The sequence below is a fragment of the Rhamphochromis longiceps genome, linkage group LG13 (genome assembly GCF_057381845.1).
Source record: "Rhamphochromis longiceps isolate RC_006_pf linkage group LG13, R_longiceps_female_GT1.1, whole genome shotgun sequence".
Taxonomy (NCBI): domain Eukaryota; kingdom Metazoa; phylum Chordata; class Actinopteri; order Cichliformes; family Cichlidae; genus Rhamphochromis; species Rhamphochromis longiceps.
This window is the reverse complement of record NC_140569.1, coordinates 4816967-4841428: the sequence shown is the minus strand read 5'-3', so window position 1 is coordinate 4841428 and position 24462 is coordinate 4816967. Positions and strand designations below refer to the sequence as shown.

At 39.8% G+C, this 24462-nt stretch overlaps 2 protein-coding genes across 2 annotated transcripts in view; one reads left to right on the top strand and one right to left on the bottom strand.

The window, feature by feature from the left end:
- Positions 1-24462, top strand: part of nrg3a (neuregulin 3a) — a 356064-nt gene that overhangs the window by 61836 nt on the left and 269766 nt on the right. The gene's annotated exons all lie outside the window — the stretch shown is intronic.
- Positions 9462-10070, bottom strand: LOC146655255 (uncharacterized). Its single transcript, XM_085427250.1, has one exon. It carries the CDS (start codon positions 10068-10070, stop codon positions 9462-9464), a length of 609 nt encoding a protein of 202 aa, XP_085283376.1.

Genomic DNA, 24462 nt, shown 5'->3' with positions numbered 1-24462 from the left:
TTCTCTCCTTTACTGTTTTTGTTTTTAATGTTTCGCTTTCCCCTTGATACTTTTGCTTATCTGACTATTTTCTCTCTTAAAAACAGTCAAGTTTGCATTTTAACTTCTGACACTTTTCACTTACTTTTCCAACTTTATGTAAAGCCTTGGCTCACAATCACTGGCTATGATTTAATAAACTCTATGTGCAATATATATCTCACAGATTAACATTGCAATCACTGACCTAGTTTATCTGGCAAATATACAAAATAAACAGCAGATAAAAAGATTAACAGCCTTCTCAATTAGAATATGATTCCTTTCAAAGACTTAAGTATGAATCAGACTGTCTAGTCGGTCCTAAAAGCTGAAAATTTTCTGTGTACAGTATGATAAACTAAATCCCTTAGGCTGTTTGGGCCTATTACTGAATATCTGGCTTTGACTGCTGAATAATGAAGACGGTCTTCACAGAGCTGGGTGAGTCGACTGATACAATCTTAATGTTGTCAAATCCGACAAACAAAAGGCAGGATATCAGCTGAGCAGATGAATGTGGTCCTTACAGAAAGGGATGGCCTTGCAGATGGCAGTGCCATAAATGGCAGAGAGGACTATTTTGAAGTGAAGACGTTTCCTGCAATGTGCTGTGCTCCAGCAGCTGTTTTGTGAAGACGTTGCTACATTTTGGACAACCTCAGTCAACCTATAAGATACACTCCTTTTGAAGCTGATACAATCCTTATTCTTACATTTCACATTGTTGAGTGTGATAGCTTTTGTTGGCTCGGTTACAAAGTAGTAAAATGCAATACTTTCAGAACATTTTATTCAGTGCATTTGCAGCTTTATTTAAAGAAAAAAAGCCAACAAAGTGCCTTCCCTTTGTTTTCTTCTGTACTTCTTGAACACGTTTACCTATTAACTAAGGACTGCTTGATCTCCTAGCTATTTCCCACTAGAGTTCACCTTGTCCAATTTCTTGCCATTACACACCTTGGCTGTGGTTTCCTGAATCATGCTCCAATTATGGGAGAAAGCACAGAGGGTGATCATGCTGTCGAGCAGCGTCCATTTCAGGATTTGAGTGCTAAAAATCCTGGGACAAGAGAGACAGTGTGAGGCTGAGATGGAGGAAACTTCAATTAAAACTTCCACCTGAATAAGTCATGTCTTTCTAATAGACTTCAGGAAATAGCCATGAATATATAAAGAGGAAATGCATTCATCAAATCCTTCTTTCTGGTCACACAGTGAGAGGAAGAACTGAGAGGGACAATGAATGAAATATGTTAGAGGGCGCTGCAAAAGCTTTCAGGCCGACTTGGAGATGAGAAAGAGAAACTTAGAACGTAAAGCAGACAGATTTTAGATGTATACTGGCAAACTTTATCATCACCCTGTGGTAGAGAAAGATAGATGCATGGGAAACAAGACAGGGATGGTCAGAGATGTGACAGCAGAAGAGGCTGTGGAATCAAGGGCAGTGTGGTGAAGGCTTTTAGGGAAGTGACCTTTAAGAAACAAGTGTTGGAGGTAATGGCAAACTGACATACAAAGAAAGTTGATGGAAATCTGTTTGCAAGGCAGATGTGGGTTGAGCAGATTTGTTGAAAGTCAAAAAAGCTTGTATTCTTGTATCGACTGAGGGATGTCGACTCATATAAGGGACGCATATACTTTTGCTACAGTGGTTTTACTTCTTGTTAACACTACATTTTGCCTTGAGAGCATTTCAGAATGCTTTGTTTCCTCATTTTTTTCTTTCAGAACTTTTGGCTTTGTGTGCTTCTTTACGCAAACTGCAGTGCAGGAGCAGACTTACTTTCTCTGTCTTTTCTTCTTGGTCTTGGCATTCTCATTCATGTTCTGTTTGACTGGCTGATTGAGTGATTTGTCAGAGTCTGGTGCTGGCTTGTCTGGGTCTGCATGAATATTCCTGGGATGATGGAGGTCCCCTGGAGCCGGGGTGCTGTCAGGGGGTCGCTGTGACAACTGATGGGACTTACTGCTGACAGATGACTTTGTGAGAGAGGGAACAAGAGAGCGAGAGAGGCCTACAAGTGTCTTCTGACATCTACAGTATATCTCAATCTTCATCCTCAAAGTATTGGCTAGTAGGCACAACAAAAAACACAGAAATCTTGAGCTGCCCCCATACTGAGAAAACTACTATGACAGGACAGTGGTAAAATGTGTTTACATTTTACCAAAATTTACCATTTTACCAAAATATTCTTTTGGGCAAGTGTTTACTTGCCCAAAAGAATATTTTTCGTACCCTTTTCCTCAATTCCTCTTGTTGATTCTCTGTATCTGCACTTTATTCATTTGGCAGTTATAGAGGGAGGGCTGCCCTCAGTGATAGATTAGTTTTTACCATCAGTGAAGACAAGATGGAGTGTACCAATTAACATGGCTTTTGACAAATTAACTTCAAGACGGAGTTCACTAAGGGACCAGACTGCCTGAATGTATAATATATGATGTTTATTATGAAAGATGGTGGTCTCAAATGCTTGCAGAGTGAAAGAATGAACCGATGGATAATTGTAGAATTTTGCAACAGTTTAGCTTAGGCTTTTAGAGCCTGAGGTTTCAGCCTCTTCCACTTGATGTTTAATGCAACAGTAACCAAAAGTAAAGAACTGAGAGAGCAAGTTGCAGAGTGTCTATGTGTGCTACTTCCTGCTTAAACCACTTGAGCACCCTTTCAGTTTCTGTGAAATGAATTACAAATTTAGTCAGTCAGCCAGCAAGGATGGTGGTTTATATGCTTGTTTCTGACTCAAACCATCCATGGATGAAAACATTGTTTACTGCCAGTGAAAGCTAAATGTTTTCGATGTCAATGAGCAAATTCTGGTTGAACAAATCAGAATTTACTTTGGTTCACTGAGAAACTGACAAAAAGGAAAGACAAAAGGGAGAAAAATACCCGTATTTTTGTCTTTAAAGAATGGAAAAGACAATGCAGCAACACTCACAACAGGCTCTTCTGCCCTTTCCCTAGAGCAGTAACTTGGCTGCTTGGATGGAGCTGAAATGGGCAGGAGCAAAGAGACTGAAAAAGTACAGCCAACAACATCCCCAACGGGGTGGCTCTCCGTGACATTTCAGCTGTGGCTTGAGAATGTGTGCTAGGGACATGTAAGACTTCTGATGCATCTGCATGTACACACAACCATCTCTGTATATAAGCATCTTTCTGGTTTTCTCGTTTTCATGACATCGTCAGAGACGTGGGAAAGACTGGCATTACATGTTTCCAGCATCAGATCAAACATTATAACAAACTGTAACACAAAGCAGGCAGCTGAAAGCTCAGAGCCTGTGGTTTCTTCTAAGTACAGGACACATGAAAAACATGAGCTCTCTCTGTGCAAAAGAAACAATGATGAAACAAACTGCATTAGGTTGTGTCAAGCCTTTTCTGCAGTGAATCATAATGTTTAAATAGCATGACTATGTTACATTTAATCACACATACTGGGCTTGTTTAGACTTTTCTAAAACAAGGAGGCAGAAATAAAAATGTAAAAACACATTTTACTTGTCTGCAGTCATCAGAGCAACCTTTGCCTGCTTCTTTGTCAAAGGTCACACAGCATAGTGTACAAAATTAGTCAACCAAGCCAAATTTAAAAGTATGTAGCTAGTTATGAACATATTTTAATGTATTCTTACAAATTTAATTGAAAAAATGCTTTGCAGGGACAGACAGAGAAATAGACAGACCACCCAACACTGAAGCCTGAAGACACGATGTGTTCATGTGTGCTGAAGGCCATCATTGTACGAACATGCGTGTTTCCCTCTCCTGTGGTGCTGCTACAGGGACATTTGACTATACAGCCAGAAACACACCAGAAGCAGTTGCAATAATTAGCTGGAGTGGAGTTGCAGAGAAACGTGCAATTAGAGAAAGAGACATAAAACCAGCATTAGAAACAGTGGAAACATGTCTCCCATTCACAACATACAAGACAGAACATTCAGGATCTGTAATGTTCAACACAAAAGATGCTTATTTTAAATGTTTACACAAATTAAGTGTCTTCAGCCAAGTACCCAAGAAAGACATGGCCTGGTATAACTATACAGCTGCATACAGAAAGTATTTGCATATCTTCTACTGATGCTAGCATTGGTGTTTAAACATTCACTGACCATCAGCGAACAAACTGAAGTATTTCGCTAATGTTTGATACCTTCCTCAAGTTAAGAAACTGTACAGCAAAAATGTACAGTAAGATTTGCCAAAGTTCTTACACTATTCCTTATTGACTGCACTTAACGCTAAAGACCAGCAGAGATAGGATTTAAAGAGGCATAAAAAAGCTCTTCAGACAGCGTTTAAGGAGCTACGTTTGTATCTTTATTATGATGGTGTAATGGTTAACACATTCACTTGGAAAGCAAAAGGTTGCTGATTAGACTTGAGCTGGAAACACATTCCCTTCTGGGGTTGCATCAGAAATAAGCGCCTGGTGTAAAAACTCCCCTTTATGGGTGGCTGGAGCTTAGGTGGCAGAGCAGGTCAGCCACTAATCAGAAGGTCGGTGGTTCGATCCCAGGCTGCCTCCTGGCTGCATGCCAAATATCCTTGAGCAAGATACTAACCCCATGTTTGCCTACTGGTGGTGGTCAGAGGGCCCGGTGGCGCCAGTGTCCGGCAGCCTCGCCTCTGTCAGTGCGCCCCAGGGCAGCTGTGGCTACAATGTAGCTTGCCTCCACCAGTGTATGAATGTGAGAGTGAATGAATAGTGGTATTGTAAAGCGCTTTGGGTGCCTTGAAAAGCGCTATATAAATCCAATCCATTATTATTATTATTATTATATGACAAACATCTTAAAGTAGGCTTCAGGTGTTGCTGAACAGCTAATAGCTAATAGTAAAATATAGCAATAGCTCTGCTATATCATAACTACTGCAGATACAGACACTTAAGTTGATATGGAGGTCATCAAGTTAGCATTTAGCTTGTGGATTCCCATTAAAAAAAAGAAAGAAACGCAGCACAAAAATGATGAATGACACTTTTCTGCCTGCATAGTGAAAACATATGAAAAATATATCATGGACTCTACATAAAAGATTAGAGGCAATATCTAATGAAAAACTCTACATCAACTGCAGCAATTGAGATAGTAGTGGCAAAGTTTTAGGTATTTTTTAAAGGTGTAAAGAAAGATTTTAAAAAGACACAAGATTTTTTTTTATTTGACAACAGTGAGACAATTAGTTGTCAGAACATGTGAAGTGATCTGACAAGTTGAAAACAAGTGCAGGTTAAACCTCATATTAGGCATGTATAGAAGAAAAGAACCTTTATTAAATGTTCATTGCATTACAATTCTGCATGACTTAATACCTATGAGCAAATTTTACCAGCTTCATGTAGTGAAAATAAACGTTCAGACTGTATGTAATCAGCAGATAATTAAATGAATATTTTTTTCTAACACTGTGTAGCATGTAAAACTTTTGAATTTCTCCCCACATCTCTCAGAAAGCTGATATGAATCTTTAAGTCAACAGAAAGGCAGATGGAACAGAAGAAGCCTGACAAACTGCCTGTTAGCTTGACAGTGTTTTGGCTGGGTTCAGTCTGTTCTTGCATAATTATAGCTTCTCACAGCAACCTAGATAAAATTAAAATCTGGGATGTTACAAAATGACATTCCCCAGGCTCAGATATTCTGTTATATATACAATTACTAGGATTTGACCCTATATGAGCAGACTGTTTCCATAACTATTATACTGCCACCTCTTCTAAGAACTGGCCAGAAAAGGAAGCAAGGTCATTTTTAACACATGCACATGCACACTGTGGATGAAGAGACCAGATGGATGCTCTACACTAGCTCGCCTGCACACGGCACTCATGTGACCCTGGCCACCTGGGCTCCGGAAGGTGACAGCGTGTCTCTTTAGGAGCGCACACACACAAGCACAGAGATGTCAGCATGAACACTTGTGTGTGCACACTTACCTGCACAGATAACACTCCCTCCCCCCCCACCAAAAAAAATCATTTGAATGACAAAAGTGGCTCAACTAAGATGCCCGTGCATGTTGAAAGCATACAAACTGTACTTCGATATTATCAGTCATAGTTTGAGGGAAACAGCCTGTAATGATGTGAAACTTAATTTGATTTTAGGGAAACAGTTTCCAAGCTATCATGGGTTAATGAAGCAGTCAAATCTATTTTCTTTGTCAATACAACATGGAGGAATTAGAAACAGACAAGTGTAACAGCCACAGTGTGACACAGCAGCTGCAGTGATATCTGTCGGTCCAGTTTGACAACTGGCAGCCTCAATTCCCAGTTTTAAAGAAACTGGCATGGGTACATGTGTTCATTAGAGGTATAATATGTAACATTTATATAACAATGTTCAATACAGTCCTATAGTAATTACCACTGAAAACGGATAAGCAAAAATGTATATGAAATCCTAAATCTATCTTAGTTATTGCTTTGTGTGATGAGCAGCCGATGTAGTTAAATTTCATGATCTCACTGCTTTGACAAAGATCCCACATGTGCCACACATTGTGTTTTCCATTTTCTGTCGTAGCCAAACATGAAACAAATGCATATATACATAATTAATATCTCATTACTGTGCGCATAGAGCACACAATGCATGCTTTCAGAGGGTGTTTTTGTTGATGAGATGCAGTATATGTTGCATGTGATCTTATGAGGGAGGCTGGATGATCGTGTGTGGTAGAAAACATACAATACAGTAGCTTGAAAAGTTAGAACAGGTAATCTCCTATAAGAGTTATGAGTGATGTTTGATTGACTGCAGTCTTGTCAACTGAGATTTTCTTTGTTTATATATATGAAAAATTTGTAGAAACTATTGCATCTTCAACATAAAGCAACAGAGTGACTTGATCCACTACATTAAAAAATACATGCAGTATTTTAAGCTGCGTCATGGCATTTTCTTTTTTTCGTCTGAACAGATTGTACAGTTTTGTGCCAGGCTTGTTAAAGGCTCACAATGTCTAACTCAAGCTGAACCTTTTCTGACAGTTTTATATTCCCTGTTTAGTTGTACCAGCAAACAGCTAAAGAGTAAACGTGTCTATCTACTGTATGTCAAAGACATTCCCGTCCCTGAAACGTGCCGTCAAAGAAGGCCATCTGTGCATCTGCGTATGCATCCACAGGGATAAGAACTGGAACTGGAGAGAGAGAAGTACTATAGTGAGCAAGCCAAACTAAGAGCTTCTGTCCTGGCTTTCAGTGAAGATAATGACAGTGCAGAGAGCATAAGTCTTTCAGAGTGGTCTATTTGCCGACACTGCAGGGAAATAAAGACAAATTGGTCCAACTATCACTCCTTTCTTGTGCATCCCATCTGCTATATACTTTCATCTCATCTTTCTGAGGCTTCCAGGAATGCTGTCTTTCTCCCTCTCCTTTTCTCTCCCTCATTTCTCCATGCAACTGGGGAAGATGCCATTTGATTACAATCGAGTCTTGAAACAGTGAATAATGCTGCACTTCCTACAGACAACAAAAGACTAATGGTATAGATTTTCTAGTTGTGTTATCTCAGGTCTTATCTCAGGAATAACAATTACCTTCTGGGTGAAAAAAGACTTATTTCAACATTTTATCACTAAAATTATCTGATTTTCACAGAGTTTAATTATACTTATTAAAGCACCTCTGCCTCAGACATTACCTTTGTTAAAAAAGGTTACAGATGCTTCAAATATTGTCATATATCTGCAGAAAAATGCTGTTAGTTAGGATTACTGTAGAAGTCAGTTCCATGTCACTAGAGACTGGGATGAAATGTACAAGAGCATTTCTGATTACGTATATTTCCTGTCACCAGAATTTAGAAAATCCCTTGAGCTGAACAGTGCATTTCAGATAAAAAAAAGGGGCAATAACAAACTATGTACACTGCTGGGAAGTGAATGCACAGGCGGCAAGGATAAAGTATATACACAAAAACTGGGTAAACAGCTCATATTTGAACTCATTTATCAGAAACTTGTGCACTCCTTTGGGTTCCACCTGCTGTTGTCTGCAGAAGCTGAGAGACTTCTTTCCACAGATATAAGACTGAGAGACAGAGGTGAAAAGCAGGAGGAGGATGGGAGCAGTTATAAGAAGTGACAATGAAAATAAGCTCTGGATATTCGCTTGTCGCACCGACATCTTTTTTTCTTTCTGAGAGAAAATGGCTCGAGGAAAGAAACACACATTGTAAGCCTCAAAAATGCCTTCAAATTCACGAGGACTGGCATTTGATCCCCACAAAAACAGTGGCGTGCCACTGCTTTGTCCTCACAAAGATGTTTAAACAAGTACACACACACACAAATTTACCAAAAAACTAAACCAAAAACATAGTGGATGAAAAAAAAATGTTATTAAGTCAGTTGCCCTCCTGCTGGAAGTCAGTATTTCTCTGGTTTTCATTATTATTATTTTTCTTATTTTTTAGCATTCTGTTGCCTTGATTCTGATAATTGGGCGCTATTGTGATGTTAGCAGGTTGTCAAGGTAGTGAGAGTAAACAAAATAACCCCTACTGTGCTAAAAAGAAGAGAAAAGGTTTCTACTGACCACTTGCCTGTTTTCGTCGTTAGCTCCATCTATGTGTGTTTGTGCCTGCGTGTATTATGGAAAGTCAAACAAGAAAGAGATTTGAGATTGAAAGCAGAGTTTGGTTACAAAACAATAATAAGTGATTTGTTTGTGGGGGGCAAGAAGTTCAAGTTCAAGTTCAAAGTTTATTCGCCACATGCAGGTTGCCCTGCAGTGGAATGAACCCGCCCCCCGACCTTACACACACAACACAGACATCACATGGGGATATAAGTCAGAGAACAGTTGCATTACAGAAAAACCACTGAAATGGACACTACAATGGGAAAAGTACAAGAAGAAGAAAAGAGACCCCTACTCATGCTGGGCTACAGGAGGACAGCATGAGAACAGGAAACAAAAAAAACTCCTCTGCACAGAAAAGCACATAAACGTCCACAGTACAACATTATAGAGCATGTGACCAGCAACAGGGATGGGTAGGGGATAAGGAGTAATCCCAGGCAACACAGCAGCCATCCTGCCACTGCGCCGACTCTCCAGCGCGGGCCCAGACCCGCCTCGTGTTCCCAGGAAGCAACAAGCATCGAAGGCATTGGAAGGGGAGGGGGGATGTGTGAATGCTTATCAGTGTAAGTGTATGTGTGTGCGTGTCCATAGTTCAGCTGAGAAAGTGTCCTTCACCCTATCAGGCTAAGTAAACAGTCTGCTAGCCAACCCAGGTGGCCTTGCACGGGATGGGAAGAATAGTCATCACACAGTCGTTATCAGGGAGTTTTTGTTCGGCTCCAGCCTTGAGCCTGCAGCTGGCGCCGTGGTGTCCGCATGTTGATGTCGTTGATTTTTCTTTTATGCGAGCAGCTCAGGAGAATTTCAAGCTATTCTTTAACACTCCGACACTGGTCTCTCGATCTCCCGTTGGAGAGCCGCGAGCCTCCCCATGATGGTATCAAACTTCTGTTCCGTGGTGTTGTCATTCTGTTGATTCTGAGACCCCACAACTGCAGTGAGCCGTTCTGCGATGTGATCCAACTTTCGCTCAAGGGTCTCATATTGAAGAGGCCTCTCTTTGATGTATCCCATCATACGCTCAATGTTGTTATTTTGAGTCTTCACGGCAGCCGTAAGCGTCTCCAAGGTGTTAACCATGCTGCGTTCGTTGTGAGAGGTCGCGCCTCGTCCCATCGCTTCAATTCCAGCGGGCAGCCTTGGGGGGGTTTGAACAGCCGGTTCCGCTCTCTTATTTCTCCGATAAGTCAGGGCCAAGCCAGCTCCGATCAGCAAGAACCCTGTTATCATGGTTCCAAATAGGTAGATATCTTCAGCGTCCTCGATCGACAGTCCCGCCAGGCACGTGACCCTCCAGTTCTGCCACCCGTCCATCTTGTATCCGGCAGGGAAAGTCCCTCCAGGGCACTCGGGCTCTCCCGAGCGCAGACTTCTCGTTGAGAAAAGGGTGTCAATAGCATTCAGAGACCAGTTGATCAAATCCATAATTCTCTTTTAGGTTTTAGAGAACGACAGTGAGAGACTGTTCCAGGGAAAGTAATACACACGAGACAAGACAAGGACACAAGAGGCTAAGCAGGGAATATAAGGGTAAGGAGGAGAGGAGAAAAGTGCGACCGCCTTCGCCAAGAGCCAAGAAGAGAGGGTGTGAGTTCATTTCAACCACCAGGGCGATCGTGGCTCAAGAGTTGGGAGTTCGCCTTGTAATCGGAAGGTTGCCGGTTCGAGCCCCGGCTTGGACAGTCTCAGTCGTTGCCTACTGGTGGTGGTCAGAGGACCCGGTGGCGCCAGTGTCCAGCAGCCTCACCTCTGTCAGTGCGCCCCAGGGTGGCTGTGGCTACAATGTAGCTGCCATCACCAGTGTGTGAATGTGTGTGTGAATGGGTGGATGACTGGATGTGTAAAGCGCTTTGGGGTCCTTAGGGACTAGTAAAGCGCTATACAAATACAGGCCATTTACCACCAGGTAAGGGTCTTTCTGTGTGGAGTTTGCATGTTCTCCCCATGTTTGCATGGGTTCTCTCTGGGTACTCCGGTTTCCTCCCACAGTCCAAAGACATGCAGTTAGTAGGGAAAGGTTAGTTGGAAACTCTAATTTGCCCATAGGTGTGAATGGTTGTCTGTGTCTGTGTCTGTGTCAGTGTTAGCCCTGTGACAGACCTGTCCGGGCTGACTCTGCCTCTCGCCCTAAGACAGCTGGGATAGGTTCCAGCAACCCTGACAAGGTTAAATAGAAGAGAATGGATGAATGGTTTGTAAATGAGGACGGGGCCAAAACAAAGTCTGCTATGGTGTATGCTACAGTTGGCAATCATTCTTAGCTGCGACTTGTGTAGTGATTGTATGGCATCATATCAAACTCAGCTTTAAAGGACTGCCATCCTTCGCTGTGATTATTTCTCTGTAATGGACTTTTTGAGTTTAACCTCTCTATTTGTTGAGACCTTAAAAGAATGACTTCACAATCTACTCAAGAAACTGTGACTTTTACGTTTACAAGCACAGGCTTCTTGGTGGTCGTGCACAAACCTATCATCTTTCCTTATGTGGATACTTCCTTAAAGAGGGGTTTATATGAAACTGTGAGATTTTAACTTCAGAACTGGAAATCCATGGTTCTCCGTAGCATAACACTGATACTCTTTTACACCAAACTTGTCGAAACTGTGTTGAAAGTAAAGGCTAATGTCAAACAGCATAAACTTACAGAGCAATCTACTGTGTGTTGTATATTGGTCTTAATTATTTGTAGGAGTTTGGGTATTTTTTTAATTTATCAATTAATTAATTGTTTTAATGTGAACTGGTGCTGTGATAATTTCCCTGCAGGGACCTCCCCATGTGATTAATAAAGATCTATTCTATTCTAATGCAGAATCACGTGACCCGTACCTGCCGGTGCAGGCTGAGTCGTGAACGTGTGAGATGCTCTTGAAGAATGAAGACAAACGTTTTTTTTTCTTTCATAAAAAAAATATTATAATGATTCCTCGTGCAATAACAAACAGTAGAGAATTTATTTTTAGTTTAGTTTATTTATTTATTTGTCAGTGATGATGCACAAAACAGGAAAAAGAAGTGCTTTGTACTTAATTTAGCAGTTCATTTCCATCTGCAGTCCCTGGGTAGGGAGGCACAATAGTAAATATAAATTTCAAATATATATCTAACGCACTACATCGACTGCTCTGTTAGGCTGGGAATTCACGATGGACAAAACCAAACTGCATTGACTAACTTATGTGAAGATTTTTATATAGCATTTTTTTATGGGGATGACAAAGTAATAATAATCTATTATTGAGAAGCACCGCTCATAGACCTACCAGTGGCATCATTTTATGTTTATTTTATTTTTCCAATTTTTCGCTGTTGTCATTTTGATTGTTGATGCAATGTACAAAATGTTTTAAATAACAATCTATTGATTTTAATAATGTGTAGGCATAGGACAACTACTCCCCATTACCAGTTTAAAGAGAACAATGTTGTTTTACAAACAGTAAAAGAAAAAAATCAAATCGCTGAGACATGGGAGCTGGAAGCCAGATGTTTAAGCTGATCATATATGGTACAGCGAGAGACCATCTGATTAATCCTTAATCTTTTGTGTATGGTATGAAAGCAAATAACAAATTTATCATTTCACTTAACAAGCTTGCATGAAATTCGTCAAACGCCAAACTTAGATGATAAACAAGGTATGCAAGATTAATACATCACCAAGGAGGTGCAAAAGCGTGCTGGTATAAGCACCAATATCCTTATATATGTCCATTCTTTGTCGTTTCAGATATAAACGTTTATCTTATGTAAATCAATATCATGCACTGTTTTTCATAGCCAAATTCACTGCAGTGGTTCTTCAAAATCAGTAGTATTTCTTATTTTGAAGTATTCTTGCAAAAGAGGTCATGTTTGATAGTTTCGACTTTAATTGATAGCACGCTGCAAGTGGCAACATCCAAAGTTTCCTTTTGAAGTGAGAGGGTAAATTCAAAAAACTGTTTTGCTTATAAAGTACTACCTTAAACTTGGAAAATTAATGTTTCTCGCATATTTCCCACTTTGATCTTCCTGTTTATTTATTTTACCTGGAATGATCCTAATATGTTGCCATATCCTGGTATTTTTTGTGGTCTAGAAATTTACAGTCATACAATCTTAGTCTTTTCAAACTCTCTCTTGCTTTTTAAAGAAATGCGCCTTCATAAAGCTATTCATGCTTTAGGATCTACTTCCCATAGTGCACTATGAAACTGTCTCGAACAAATTCAGTGTAGGATTAGCCTCTGATCACGAGTATCACTGCACTCACTGCTGTCACAGTGTGACTGGCCTACTGCAGCAGCCATGGGAGATTTGTAAAGGATTTAAAGCACTGACAACTTCAACAACCCTTACAAATTACTAAACATTGCCAGGTACTTGTCCTGACGAGGCTTTGATACAGAATGCCTGCCATGTGATTTAGGTTATCCTTTCTCTTTTTCTTCTTCTTTTTAGCTTGAGTGAAACTCATCAGCCAGCGGCGAGACTGAAGCTAAAAGTACAAACTTTCAGGCAGCACAAAGCAAGCTGTGAGATGACCTGAATCTTAAAATCCTGATGAACACAGTGTCATAGTTGGAAACACTGTCAAAGATTTTGCTGCAAAATAACCATGTATAGTAAATGTGTATGCTTGTGTTGACATAATTATTATTTTTTGTAATAAGATTAATAAAATATGTATATTATTTAGCAATCATAGGCTCATCAGGATCAATAAGCAATATGATTATTTTAATTGTTTGTTAGTGATAGCTTTGAGATATTACCATGACTAGCAGCACTACCTGCAAACTCATCCAACAGATAGATGCTGAATTTAAGCATTGTGTGTGTGTGTGTGTGTGTGTGTGTGTGTGTGTGTGTGTGTGTGTGTGTGTGTGTGTGTGTGTGTGTGTGTGTGTATATACACACACACACACACACACACACACACACACACACACACACACACACACACACACACAGATATTAAAAAGATGATTTAAGACCTTTTTGTAGAACAGGATATTTGCATTTGCAGCCCCGTGGGTTCAAAGTGTTTTACATACAATAAGGTCTGCTGCTAACAATACGTGGACATATGCGCAGACCCACAGGGGCTAGACCTCAGGACTTGAATGTTCGGCCAGCTGTCTGCCGCTGGGTTGCTGGCAATGCTCCACCTCTGAGCTCACTCCTAACCTCATCTGAGTGCACATTTACACAGAAGCATGAAAGTGCACATGCGTGGGAACACACACACACACATAGTGTCAGCCCACTGTCTTCGGTACCTGTGGTGCTGTATTTAGATTTGGCCATCTGTTCTGTCACCTGACAGGTGTAGGTGCAGTTCTTTTTCTTATTCTTTTTTTCCACTCTCTCTCTTTGCCCTCCACTCTTTCTGAGGATGTATGAAAGAGTCACATGTATCAAAATTTACATGTATAATCAAATGCAGGGTCGACTGAGCAAACAGTCATTCTGTGTCACCCCCAAAAGCCCATTTTTCTCAGTGAAGTAAAATAAATCAATCACAAGAACTCAAGTGTAATGATAAATGGTAAAGCACTGTAACCCATCGATTAAAACCATAAATGACATGGATGAAGTGTTCAGTGAAGTCAGCCAACTAGGTAAAGCCTAGCAGATAGCTGATACCCACTTGTCACACATAGCAGCCGCACTCTTAATGTGCATAACTTTAGGCCTTAATACAGTTTAAATGGGTGAGTTATACAATGCCACCTGCATAGTTGCATTAAAGTGGGAAAATGGCTTTAGAGACTAAAACCATGTTTGTAGGCTGTAAAGATGTTTATTTCTCCTGTAAAGTTGGACCATTTAACAATGAAACATATGGAGAGTTACTATCTTTTTCATATTCCAGTATAACTTTGAGCTCGTGGTATATGCCGATACCCAAACATTCTGTATGAGGGGAGTAGTACAACATAATTTTAATGGCTTTTATATAGTCATTTAGTGAAAGATGTGTGTAATGATCAGTCAGGCCAGATGGTACTGATCCATCATTCTTTGTTGATGAGGTCATTTGACAGCACACCTGTGGCTGCTTAAGCAGGTCATTGTGTGAAGGTAATCAGCATGAAGAAAAGCATGTGGTCCAAATGAAAATCTTTGCAGGTAGTTAATAATTTCAGCAGTGCGAGTTTTATATATGCCAAGGATCTTCTTTTCTTTCAGGATAATACTGCAAGTTTAGCTAAAGAACACTGAATGAGACGATCCATATGAGAACAGAGCAGACAGAGGTAAAGAAAAAAAGATGTGTCTATAAAAATAGCTCTGTGATTGTGCTTGAAACACCAACAGACTGAGTCACTCTGGCTGCCAACAATATATTGGCTGTCCCCAAGAGACACATAAGAAGACATAAAAACTTTATGAAAATCAAACAAAACATCAAATAAAGCGCAGTTAAAACAGAGAGAGCGAAATTAGAGAGAGTACTGATGACATAACTAGCTTAATATTTCAATGGACAGAAGTCTGTTGATGCAACACTTTGAGATGAAAAATTGAGATGCTTGACTCTGTTATTTGCAGCGTTGAAAAAGAAATTTTCTAAATTTTCACTCAACAGCTACTTAATTGGTTCTCGAGGTGAGTGTCTGGTCGATCAGAGAGAAAATGTTTAATTAATGAGCGTGTCGAACACACACTGAGGCATGCAAGTGTGCACAGTTAATTTTTTATTCAAAGCCGCACTCTTATGCACACTTGGCTCCTAAACAGGTGCCAGCAGACACACCAACATGAGCGTAAACACACGCACATACAACAAACACATAATCAGGCTGACTCAGCAAAACACACCAAGTCTGCCGGCACTCTTCACGCCTTCATGTCCTCTGAAAAGCAAAGTTTTAAAGCTGAAGCTGTGATTTGTGCCAGACAGTTGTGATAAACACTTTATGAAAAAATATGTAGCTAACAACTAACCTATGTAAAAGTAAAGGGTCAAGAGACTAAGCATCATTGGCAGAAATACCACAGGTAACTAAAAATGAACAGAGTTAAAATATATATATATATATATATATATATATATATATATATATATATATATATATATATCAGAGGTGTGGACTCGAGTCACATGACTTGGACTCGAGTCAGACTCGAGTCATTAATTTTATGACTTTAGACTTGACTTGAAAAAATGTTCTAAGACTTGTGACTTGACTTGGACTTTTACACCAATGACTTGGGACTTGAATTGGACTTGAACCGGTTTACTTGAAAAGACTTGATATTTTACCCCAAATATAAAATTTAACATGCATATTATATAGAGATTGAAAATGTGACGTCATTCACGGGTAGAACCGCAAAGGATTCTGGGAACTCGTGGCAAGCGGTACTAGCGCACGCAAGCTTTCAATTAAAATCAGTTATACAGCGATAAAAAGAAACACAAAAATGTCAAGAAGCTGTTGTATTATTAACTGCAATAGCCGGTCGCATGACAGCCACGGGAAGCCGACGGGTAAAGAGATCGGTTGTTATCGGATTACGTCGTTGAAGAGAAATTGTTCGAGCCATGTTTCCGAAGTAACAAAGAGGCGACGGGTGGCCTGGATTGCAGCCATTCAAAGACCAAATATAACGTCCCAGAACACTCCAGCTCACAGGTTAGTCTGCTCCAAGCATTTACACGAAGGTCAGTCTGCTGTTGTAGTTAATACGTCATTTTCATAACATAATTGGTGATATAGGTTACAAGCAAGTCTGGCGCTGAACAGAAATTGTCGCGCTATGCTCCTTTATTTATTGTGCATAAATAGTGAATTGTCCTGACACAATATTGCGTTTCGCTTCTGTTATTATGGTACATTGACAAAAACATATACTTTTATTCACAGGATAAAACAGGTTTGTATCACTAATTGCCCAGTACGATTACAGCATACAGTATTATTGTCACTGCTACATTTCTGTAATGAACCAGAAATTATTTCCACTGCTAATTAATTACCGTTGAGCTCCAAGGTCCTATTAATAAACGGTTAAGGAATGTGTATTTATGACGACGATTTGTGAGACTGGTAAACTTATGATACGTACGATGGTCTTTCGTTCTACACGGTGCATTTCAAGGTCCTGCACCCATCCGTCGGTAAACTGTACCTGGGCTTGTTGCAGTGACCTGAAGTTACTAAACTTCATGAGTGTGTGCACTCACTCCAAGAACCGTATGATTATAAATATGCATATAAATATGCTACGATGAGATAGCTGACTTCATCTAACTAGCAAATGTTGTCCAGGCTACGTTGGTGATACAGTTTTTTTTAAATGTGTATGATATTTTTGTCATGCGATTTTAAAGCCGGTCCTACAACCGCATCCAAGAATAACATGCAGCGTATCTCAGAACTGTCGGTGAAAATTATTCTTGGAGCTAAGTTTAATTGAGCTGCATTTTAAAGAGGTGCAATTTCACAATTTGTGTATATTTTCTAAGTTCACTATTTTGTCATGTGTTGAGAAAAACACAGATTTTAAAATTACATGGTCTAATATTTACATTTAGCATATAACTGCAACATTATTTTTTCGTTTTGTTTTTTTTAAAGACTCGAAAGGACTTGAAATTCAAAGTTTCAGACTTGTGACTTGACTCGGACTTTTACACCAGTGACTTGAGACTCGACTCTGACTTGCCTGACATTACTTGAGACTTGACTTGAGGATAAAGACTTGAGACTTACTTGAGACTTGCAAAACAATGACTTGGTCCCACCTCTGATATATATATATATATATATATATATATATATATATATATATATATATATATTATGAAAGTAAGAGAGAGCAGATGTGCAGTGAAGAAATGGCAAACGAAGAAGGAAAGAGCATCTCATTAATATTTAAAGGGCAAAAGTCAATGGAGCTGTTTATGTCACATTTCAAAGAAAAGACAGGAAAGAAGAAAGGATTTCTTTTCTTCTTATTTTATTGAGGCTGCAGTGCACACTTTGAACTGCCTGAGCTTAATTGGAATCACTATGGAAATTGGAGATGCAATTTATTTCCTTAATTATCTGAAAGTTGAACATTTCTCTTCTCTTGAATAAATTTACACTGGCTGGTATCCATGCATGCTACAGAGTGACAGGGACTTTCTGACTTTTTACCCTCCAAAACAAAACCTAAAGTATGTTGTTACATATTGACAGACAACACACTAAAAGATTTTTAAAAGAAGATACCCTGCACACAACACATTCAAGGCCTGCTGGCACAAACACCGAATCAATTCTTTCTGGTCACTGCTGAATAAACAGAGGACCTCAACTTCAAAGCCTGAATGAGAAAGCAGGAGAGGCTGAAAAAGTCAAGGAGAGTTGAGAGCATTGCTCAGTCTTTATCGAGCATTTTACTTAATCTTCCATGTGTACCTGCCTTTTTACATTAGGACATCTTTCATCAGACAGCTCATCACCTACTTTACTTCTGTGGAAGCTCTTTTATCCATTCCTGGCTTTTGTGTGTGCGTGCGTGCGTGCATGTTTGTATATGTGTGTGGGTGTGTGTGTGTGTGTGTGCACTGGATTATTCCAGCTCTAACTTTTAGTCTCTAAATCAAACAAACGTCACCAAAGATCCCAGATTTCTGCTGGTTTAGCTTTATCATATTATCATTATTAGCACGTAAACAGTGCATGTTGCTCCTAATATATTATTTTCCCAAACTTCAATATAGAGGGCATTTTGTATTCTTTACTTGTGGACCTTTGGTGTATATCAAGACCTCATTTAAGGTGTTTTTGTATGCAATGTCCCATTGGTCAGTATAAATACACAAATTCCCTTTGACCTATCTGGTAATTTGCTACCCCAGCCTTTTTCCAGAGTTCTCTTTTAAATTCAATGCTATGCTAAGCTACTAACCTTTAGCTTTATACTTAATGGAGAGTCATTTCCATAGTATTGATCTACTCGTCTAGCTCTCAAAAGGCAATAAGCATATTTCCCAAAATGCCACGAAAAAACAGTTATTTCATGTCAATAAAATGTAATTTTTACAGTGCAATAGGCAGCACAGGTGACAAAAAGATTCAGCAGCTCGCCGAGCTTTATCCAAATTGTCAGCTGTAATAAGCCTTCCACCCTGAGTTGAGCACAGGGCAGACAAGCCAATCAGTGACATAAGCAGGGTGTGACTGGCTAATTAGCTACTGTGCTGGTACTATATAATGTAATTTACAACCACATAAATGTTGCTCCTGCAGTTTCCTTTGAGAAGACTATCTAAGGCACTTTCAGTTTGGTCTAAAAAAGGGAAGAAGAACGTTTTGTGGAGTAAGGTCATGATGCTCATTTTTCCTGGAAAAGTGCAAATATCTTTTTTACTTTTAAACCAATGGGGGGGGGATCCATCTGCTGCAAGAGAAGGTGGCATTTATCCCCAAATTTTCGGTGCATTTGTCAGAGATGCCCTGAATAAAGTCAAGCTAAAAGAGGATGTTTTCCATTACAGGAGATGGTATCTAGTCTTTTAAGGATACGAGAGGATTAGTTTTAGAGTAAGCAAGTTTCAGTCAGCCCTTAGGAGAATGAAGAGGAAGAAGAGAAACAGGGGAGAGGTAGATGCAAAGTGTGCGCATTTGAGTCTTTAAATGTTTAAATATGCCATCTCTTCCTGTCTTTCTCCATCGCTCTTCTTCTTCACATACACTATCTCTGTCCCTCAGAGGAATTAGGTGACTCAGAAACCAATTAAACTGAATTGCTACTGCTAGACAGAAGAGGAGGAAGAGGAGGAGAGTGGGGAGGTAGAAGAAAGGGATTTAGAAGGAGAAAGGGAGGTAGAGAGGGAGGTGAGGAATTGGAGATACTGACGAGAAGCAGAATTTCAAAACAGACGCCTACATTATCCTGCTCATTAAAGACTCAGATGCTTTGGTATTAGAGAGCTGTTTCTGGAGTGTTTGTGTGTGTCTGTGTGCATAATGTGTGGGTGCATTCATGCCTATTTGCGTGAGTGTATGTGTGCATAAATCTGTATTCATAATGTGCATGTGCATGTACAGTATGTCTTTGTCCATGGTTGTTTGTTGATATTCAGAAAAGTGTTTGCTTATGCAAATCAGATATGAATAAAATCCTTTGAATATGAGCATGTTGTAGTTACAGCAAGTTCCTCTACTCAAATCTGTGTGGGGGAGAACTTGGCAGGAATACAGCAGGAGTTTGGTGCTACTAGATGGAAAACAGCCTTCCTAAGAATACTAGGATGGAATAAACATGTCTTCCATCTTCATCAATACGATGTGTATTCACTTTTTGTATCTATATTTCTGTAACTTTAGTAGTAGTATGCAGTCAGCAGACATTTCACATATGATGTGGACACTGGCATAAATGAAATCTTAGCTGTGCGCCTTTGAAGGATGGGGGTTGGAGGATTTGAGTTTAAAGTGAGCGCCACAGTGATGCTACTTTAGAAACGTGAATAGATAGAAATGGAGGCTGCCTGACTGCTCATCTGTTTATTATCTGTTGATGTTCAGGGTCTGGCTGCAGGATTCACTCAGCTCACTCTGGGTTCTTGGCTAGCCTAGCATTAGCATGCTGTCCGTGGCAGCATAATTCAGCTGTTTCTCTGCTGAATGCAGTTTGAAATTTACCATCATGCTCTCGTCCTTTTGTGTATAAAAATAAAAGTAATTCACGTTGTAGACTGTGGCACTATTCAGCTAATCCAGCACAACTCAAATAAGCTGATTATAGCGCAAGTGCAAGTGGAACTGATACCCAGGCATGCAGACTACTGAGAACCGGTTCTCTACAAGAACCAGGTCGCGATTCCCATTCCTGCTGGTATGCCATTTAAATTTACTGCATATGACAGATGCCCACAGCAAATGAACCAATGCTAATATCCAACTCAAATGTTGAGATATGTAGATCTATCCTGACCACTCTCATAGTGCAGTCTTGAATTTATTTATTTTTTTGTCTACAGGCGATTGCTTGTGATTGATCAGCTGTATCACTGTGTGTCTGTGTTGTGTCATTTTGTCATCATTGATGACACAATCAGTCATAATTAGTTTAACAGATCTGCGCCAGCACTGCACTGATTATTTTACAATTTTCTTTTATAATTTAGATTTTTTTCGTTTTCTGTGACATCTCTTCTGCTCTGGGTCAATCTGACCCGCAACATAACAGGACGGTTAAGAAATATGTGCTCCTCGTACTTCTTGAGCAGATTAGAAATTTCAATAAACCCAATTATCCAGTGTTTTTGTTTACCTCAATTTACTGTCCACTCTGAAACTGAAAAGTCTTTCTCTGTGAATTTCTGTTTTTAAATATGTTTAGAAAACACAATAAACCAAAAGTCATAACTCAAAATGTAGCTCGGAAAAATCAGCTCAGTCTGTTCTGATATATAACACATTTCAACTAAATAAGTAAGCACCCCTTCAACCTTTCAACATACTCACCTGTTGGCAATATTGCACTTCCTGTTTTCATCAATGAAAACACAAATGAAACCAAAGTGCCAAATCTCAAAGCAATGATCCCAGCTGGAAGCCCTTGTAAGTTTCCTTTTATGTTTTGTTTGTTACTGCAGGTACATTGCTTAGGCACGTATTCTCCGCAGTGCAAATCCACATTGTTTTCTGTCTTAAAAGAGTAAAATACAAACCCAAATAAGAGAAATAACCAAAGCTAACATTGTGTGCAGCTAGAAGACTCATTCTTCACTCCTGGAAGTTTTTCTTTCTATCGCTCTGTCTCTCTTTCTTTCCCTCCTCACATTTTGAATCCATCTGTTCTTCCATCTCTTTCTGTGACACTCGTCTGCTCTTACCCCTCTTCTCACTCGTTCTCAGGAACGACCTGTACTCCACACAAATCCTCACACTCTGCTGTGCGTGAGAGTGTTCCTCTGCATATGTGTGTGAATTCATGCATGTGTGTTGTCTCCCAGGTTGTTATCTGTTTGATGTGTGATCAAAGGGCCTCTCAACTAGGATGAGCAGCCAAATAAACCAAGCTGGGTCTGTGTGTATGTGGACGTGTGCTTTGTCTGTATGTGTTTGTTTGGTGCATTATTTTGTATGTTCATTTTGTTTGCATCATATATGGACTCAATGGTATCATCCCCCCATGTCGTGACATGGTCTTGTATGAGGACTGTGTAGAGACATGCTTGTTTGTATTTGCCTATGGTTCACTGGCTGCTGCTGCCATGCTTATACATGCAAAACACAACAAATCAGTAATGGATGCACTTAGGGTATCGGTGTCACAGATGCAGCAAGAGGCATTTATTGTTACATGCGACCAGTTTGAAAATATAGCATATATATATATATGTGTGTGTGTGTGTGTGTTTGCATGTTTATATGTATTTTTAAACATGCAAACACAATCACACAAACAATGAAATGTAGTATTAGATGAAAAATTGATGACATTAAATAAAAAAGATTATGGTAAATGGCCTGTATTTGTATAGCGCTTTTCTAGTCCCTAAGGACCCCAAAGCGCTTTACACATCCAGTCATCCACCCATTCACACACACATTCACACACACTGGTGATGGTAAGCTACATTGTAGCCACAGCCACCCTGGGGCGCACTGACAGAGGTGAGGCTGCCAGACACTGGCGCCACCGGGCCCTCTGACCACCACCAGTAGGCAACGGGTGAAGTGTCTTGCCCAAGGAAACAATGACTGAGACTGTCCAAGCCGGGGCTCGAACCGGCAACCTTCCAATTACAAGGCGAACTCCCAACTCTTGAGCCACGATCGCCCCAGATCATATGCCAAAGGTCAAACTATGGTGAAAAAGTGAAGCTAACACGTCTTTATTTCCTTGAATCAGGAAGACTGGTTTCTTTCATCTTCGGTTACATTCAAAAGTGAAGCCATTCCTCCGTTTCAGAGACTTTGAGAGAGCTATCCATGCCTTCATTTCATCTCACCTCGACTTTTGTAATAGTCTTTACTCAGGTGTCATTCTGTCATCAGTTAGCCGACTGCAGCTGGTCCAAAACGCTGCAGCACGGTTACTAACTGGCACACGCAGGCAAGAATACATATCTCCCATACTAGCATCCATACACTGGCTGCCAGTTAGTTTTCGAACTGATTTTAAGATTTTATTACTCGTTCTTAAGGCATTGCACAGGTTAGCACTCTCATACCTTTCTGATCTTTTAAATTGGTACACTCCTGCAAGATCACTGAGGTCTGCAGATCAATTGGTCCAGATTAAAGCACAGAGGAGACGGGGCCTTTGCTGTGACTGCTCCTAAATTGTGGAACAAACTGCCCATTTATATCAAGACCTCCCCAACATTAGACACTTTCAAAACCCGTCTGACAACCCACTTTATTCCTTGGCTTTTAACCTCCCAGGACCTGGCGTCCACATATGAGGACATCATATTTTGGGTTGTCTAGACCACAATACTAAATTTTGCTCTACAGGGGCCTGATATCCACTTATGAGGACATTATACTGCCTCTGTTCTATCAAAAATTAAAACGAATGAGCAAAATCAGGTAAAAAGATAATTCTTTGTTTTTACATTCATCAGGTCCCGATCAGCCCAAATAGCAAAGAAAAATAAAAAAATACATGCCATGAAAGAATTGGGGTTTTAGGAGGTTAAATCAGAATGAGTTTGTACTACTTTTATTTTTCTTATTTCTTACTCAAATCTTCTCATTTTATGCTTCTTTTTCTTAGTTTTTATCATGTCTTCCTATGTTTTTTTTAATCTCTTTTGATTATCTTAAATGTACAGCACCTTGGTCAACAGTTGTTGTTTTAAATTTGCCTTATAAATAATTTTGACCTCGACTTTGAATTCCCGCCTGAGCCTGGTTCTAAAAGCCACGATCCCCACGATCTCCATGTTACAACTGTCCACTTTTAGAACTGATATATATATATATATATATATATATATATATATATATATATATATATATATATATATATATATAGGTTTGTAGCTTGAACCCATCCGCTGGAACGTTGAAGACAATATAATTACACTGCTAAGCAAGACACAAATAGGCAAAGTTCTTCATGTTACTCGTGCACGGGAGAGACCGGACAGAGCGCCGTCCCTTCACTTGACCCCAGTCGCTCTCGTCCGTTCTCCCGTACCACTGTTCTTTTATTGAGGTTACATGAATATGCATAAGTTCATTAACATATGACGTCTACATACACACAAAGAGTACCTTGCCTGTGTGTGTGTGTGTGTGTGTGTGTGTGTGTGTGTACTGCTGATCAAAGGGTCAAACATCCTTGGTCAGGAAGAGGGTAGCCTCCCCCTCACCCTAGATGGTTCATCCTAGATAACACGGTGAGGAAGTCCTGCAGTTCATCTAAACAAAGAGCACTTAGACTAGAACAGACGCAACTACGTTAATCCTACCATAAAATAATAAGACACGGTATGACCTCTCATGCTCCCAAAGTGCTGTCTAATACACACAAAGTTTGCAGACTATCAAGGATCAAAACCTCTACCAATCTACAACTAATTACAAAACTCTAAGCATATATAAGTAAATATTTCTAAGCATAAATGACAATCAACAATACAAATCTAACATTTCCCCCCTTTTTGACCTTTATGCTTGAAAAGTTCCCAGGTATGAATACCTCATGTCTGACAGTTTCAATGCAAACCTTTTTATACTCAGCATATGTCAAATCACCCTAAATTACTGAAAAGGTACACAGTTCAACAAATGTATTAGCAGTTATCCCATTCATTGAGCTCATCTCATGGCAAACTGCATCTTACGAGCAACCAAAGAAATTG

Bases quoted from the DNA above. Each gene is read 5' to 3' on its own strand.
- LOC146655255 (XM_085427250.1), bottom strand. From the start codon at position 10,070: ATGGATTTGATCAACTGGTCTCTGAATGCTATTGACACCCTTTTCTCA.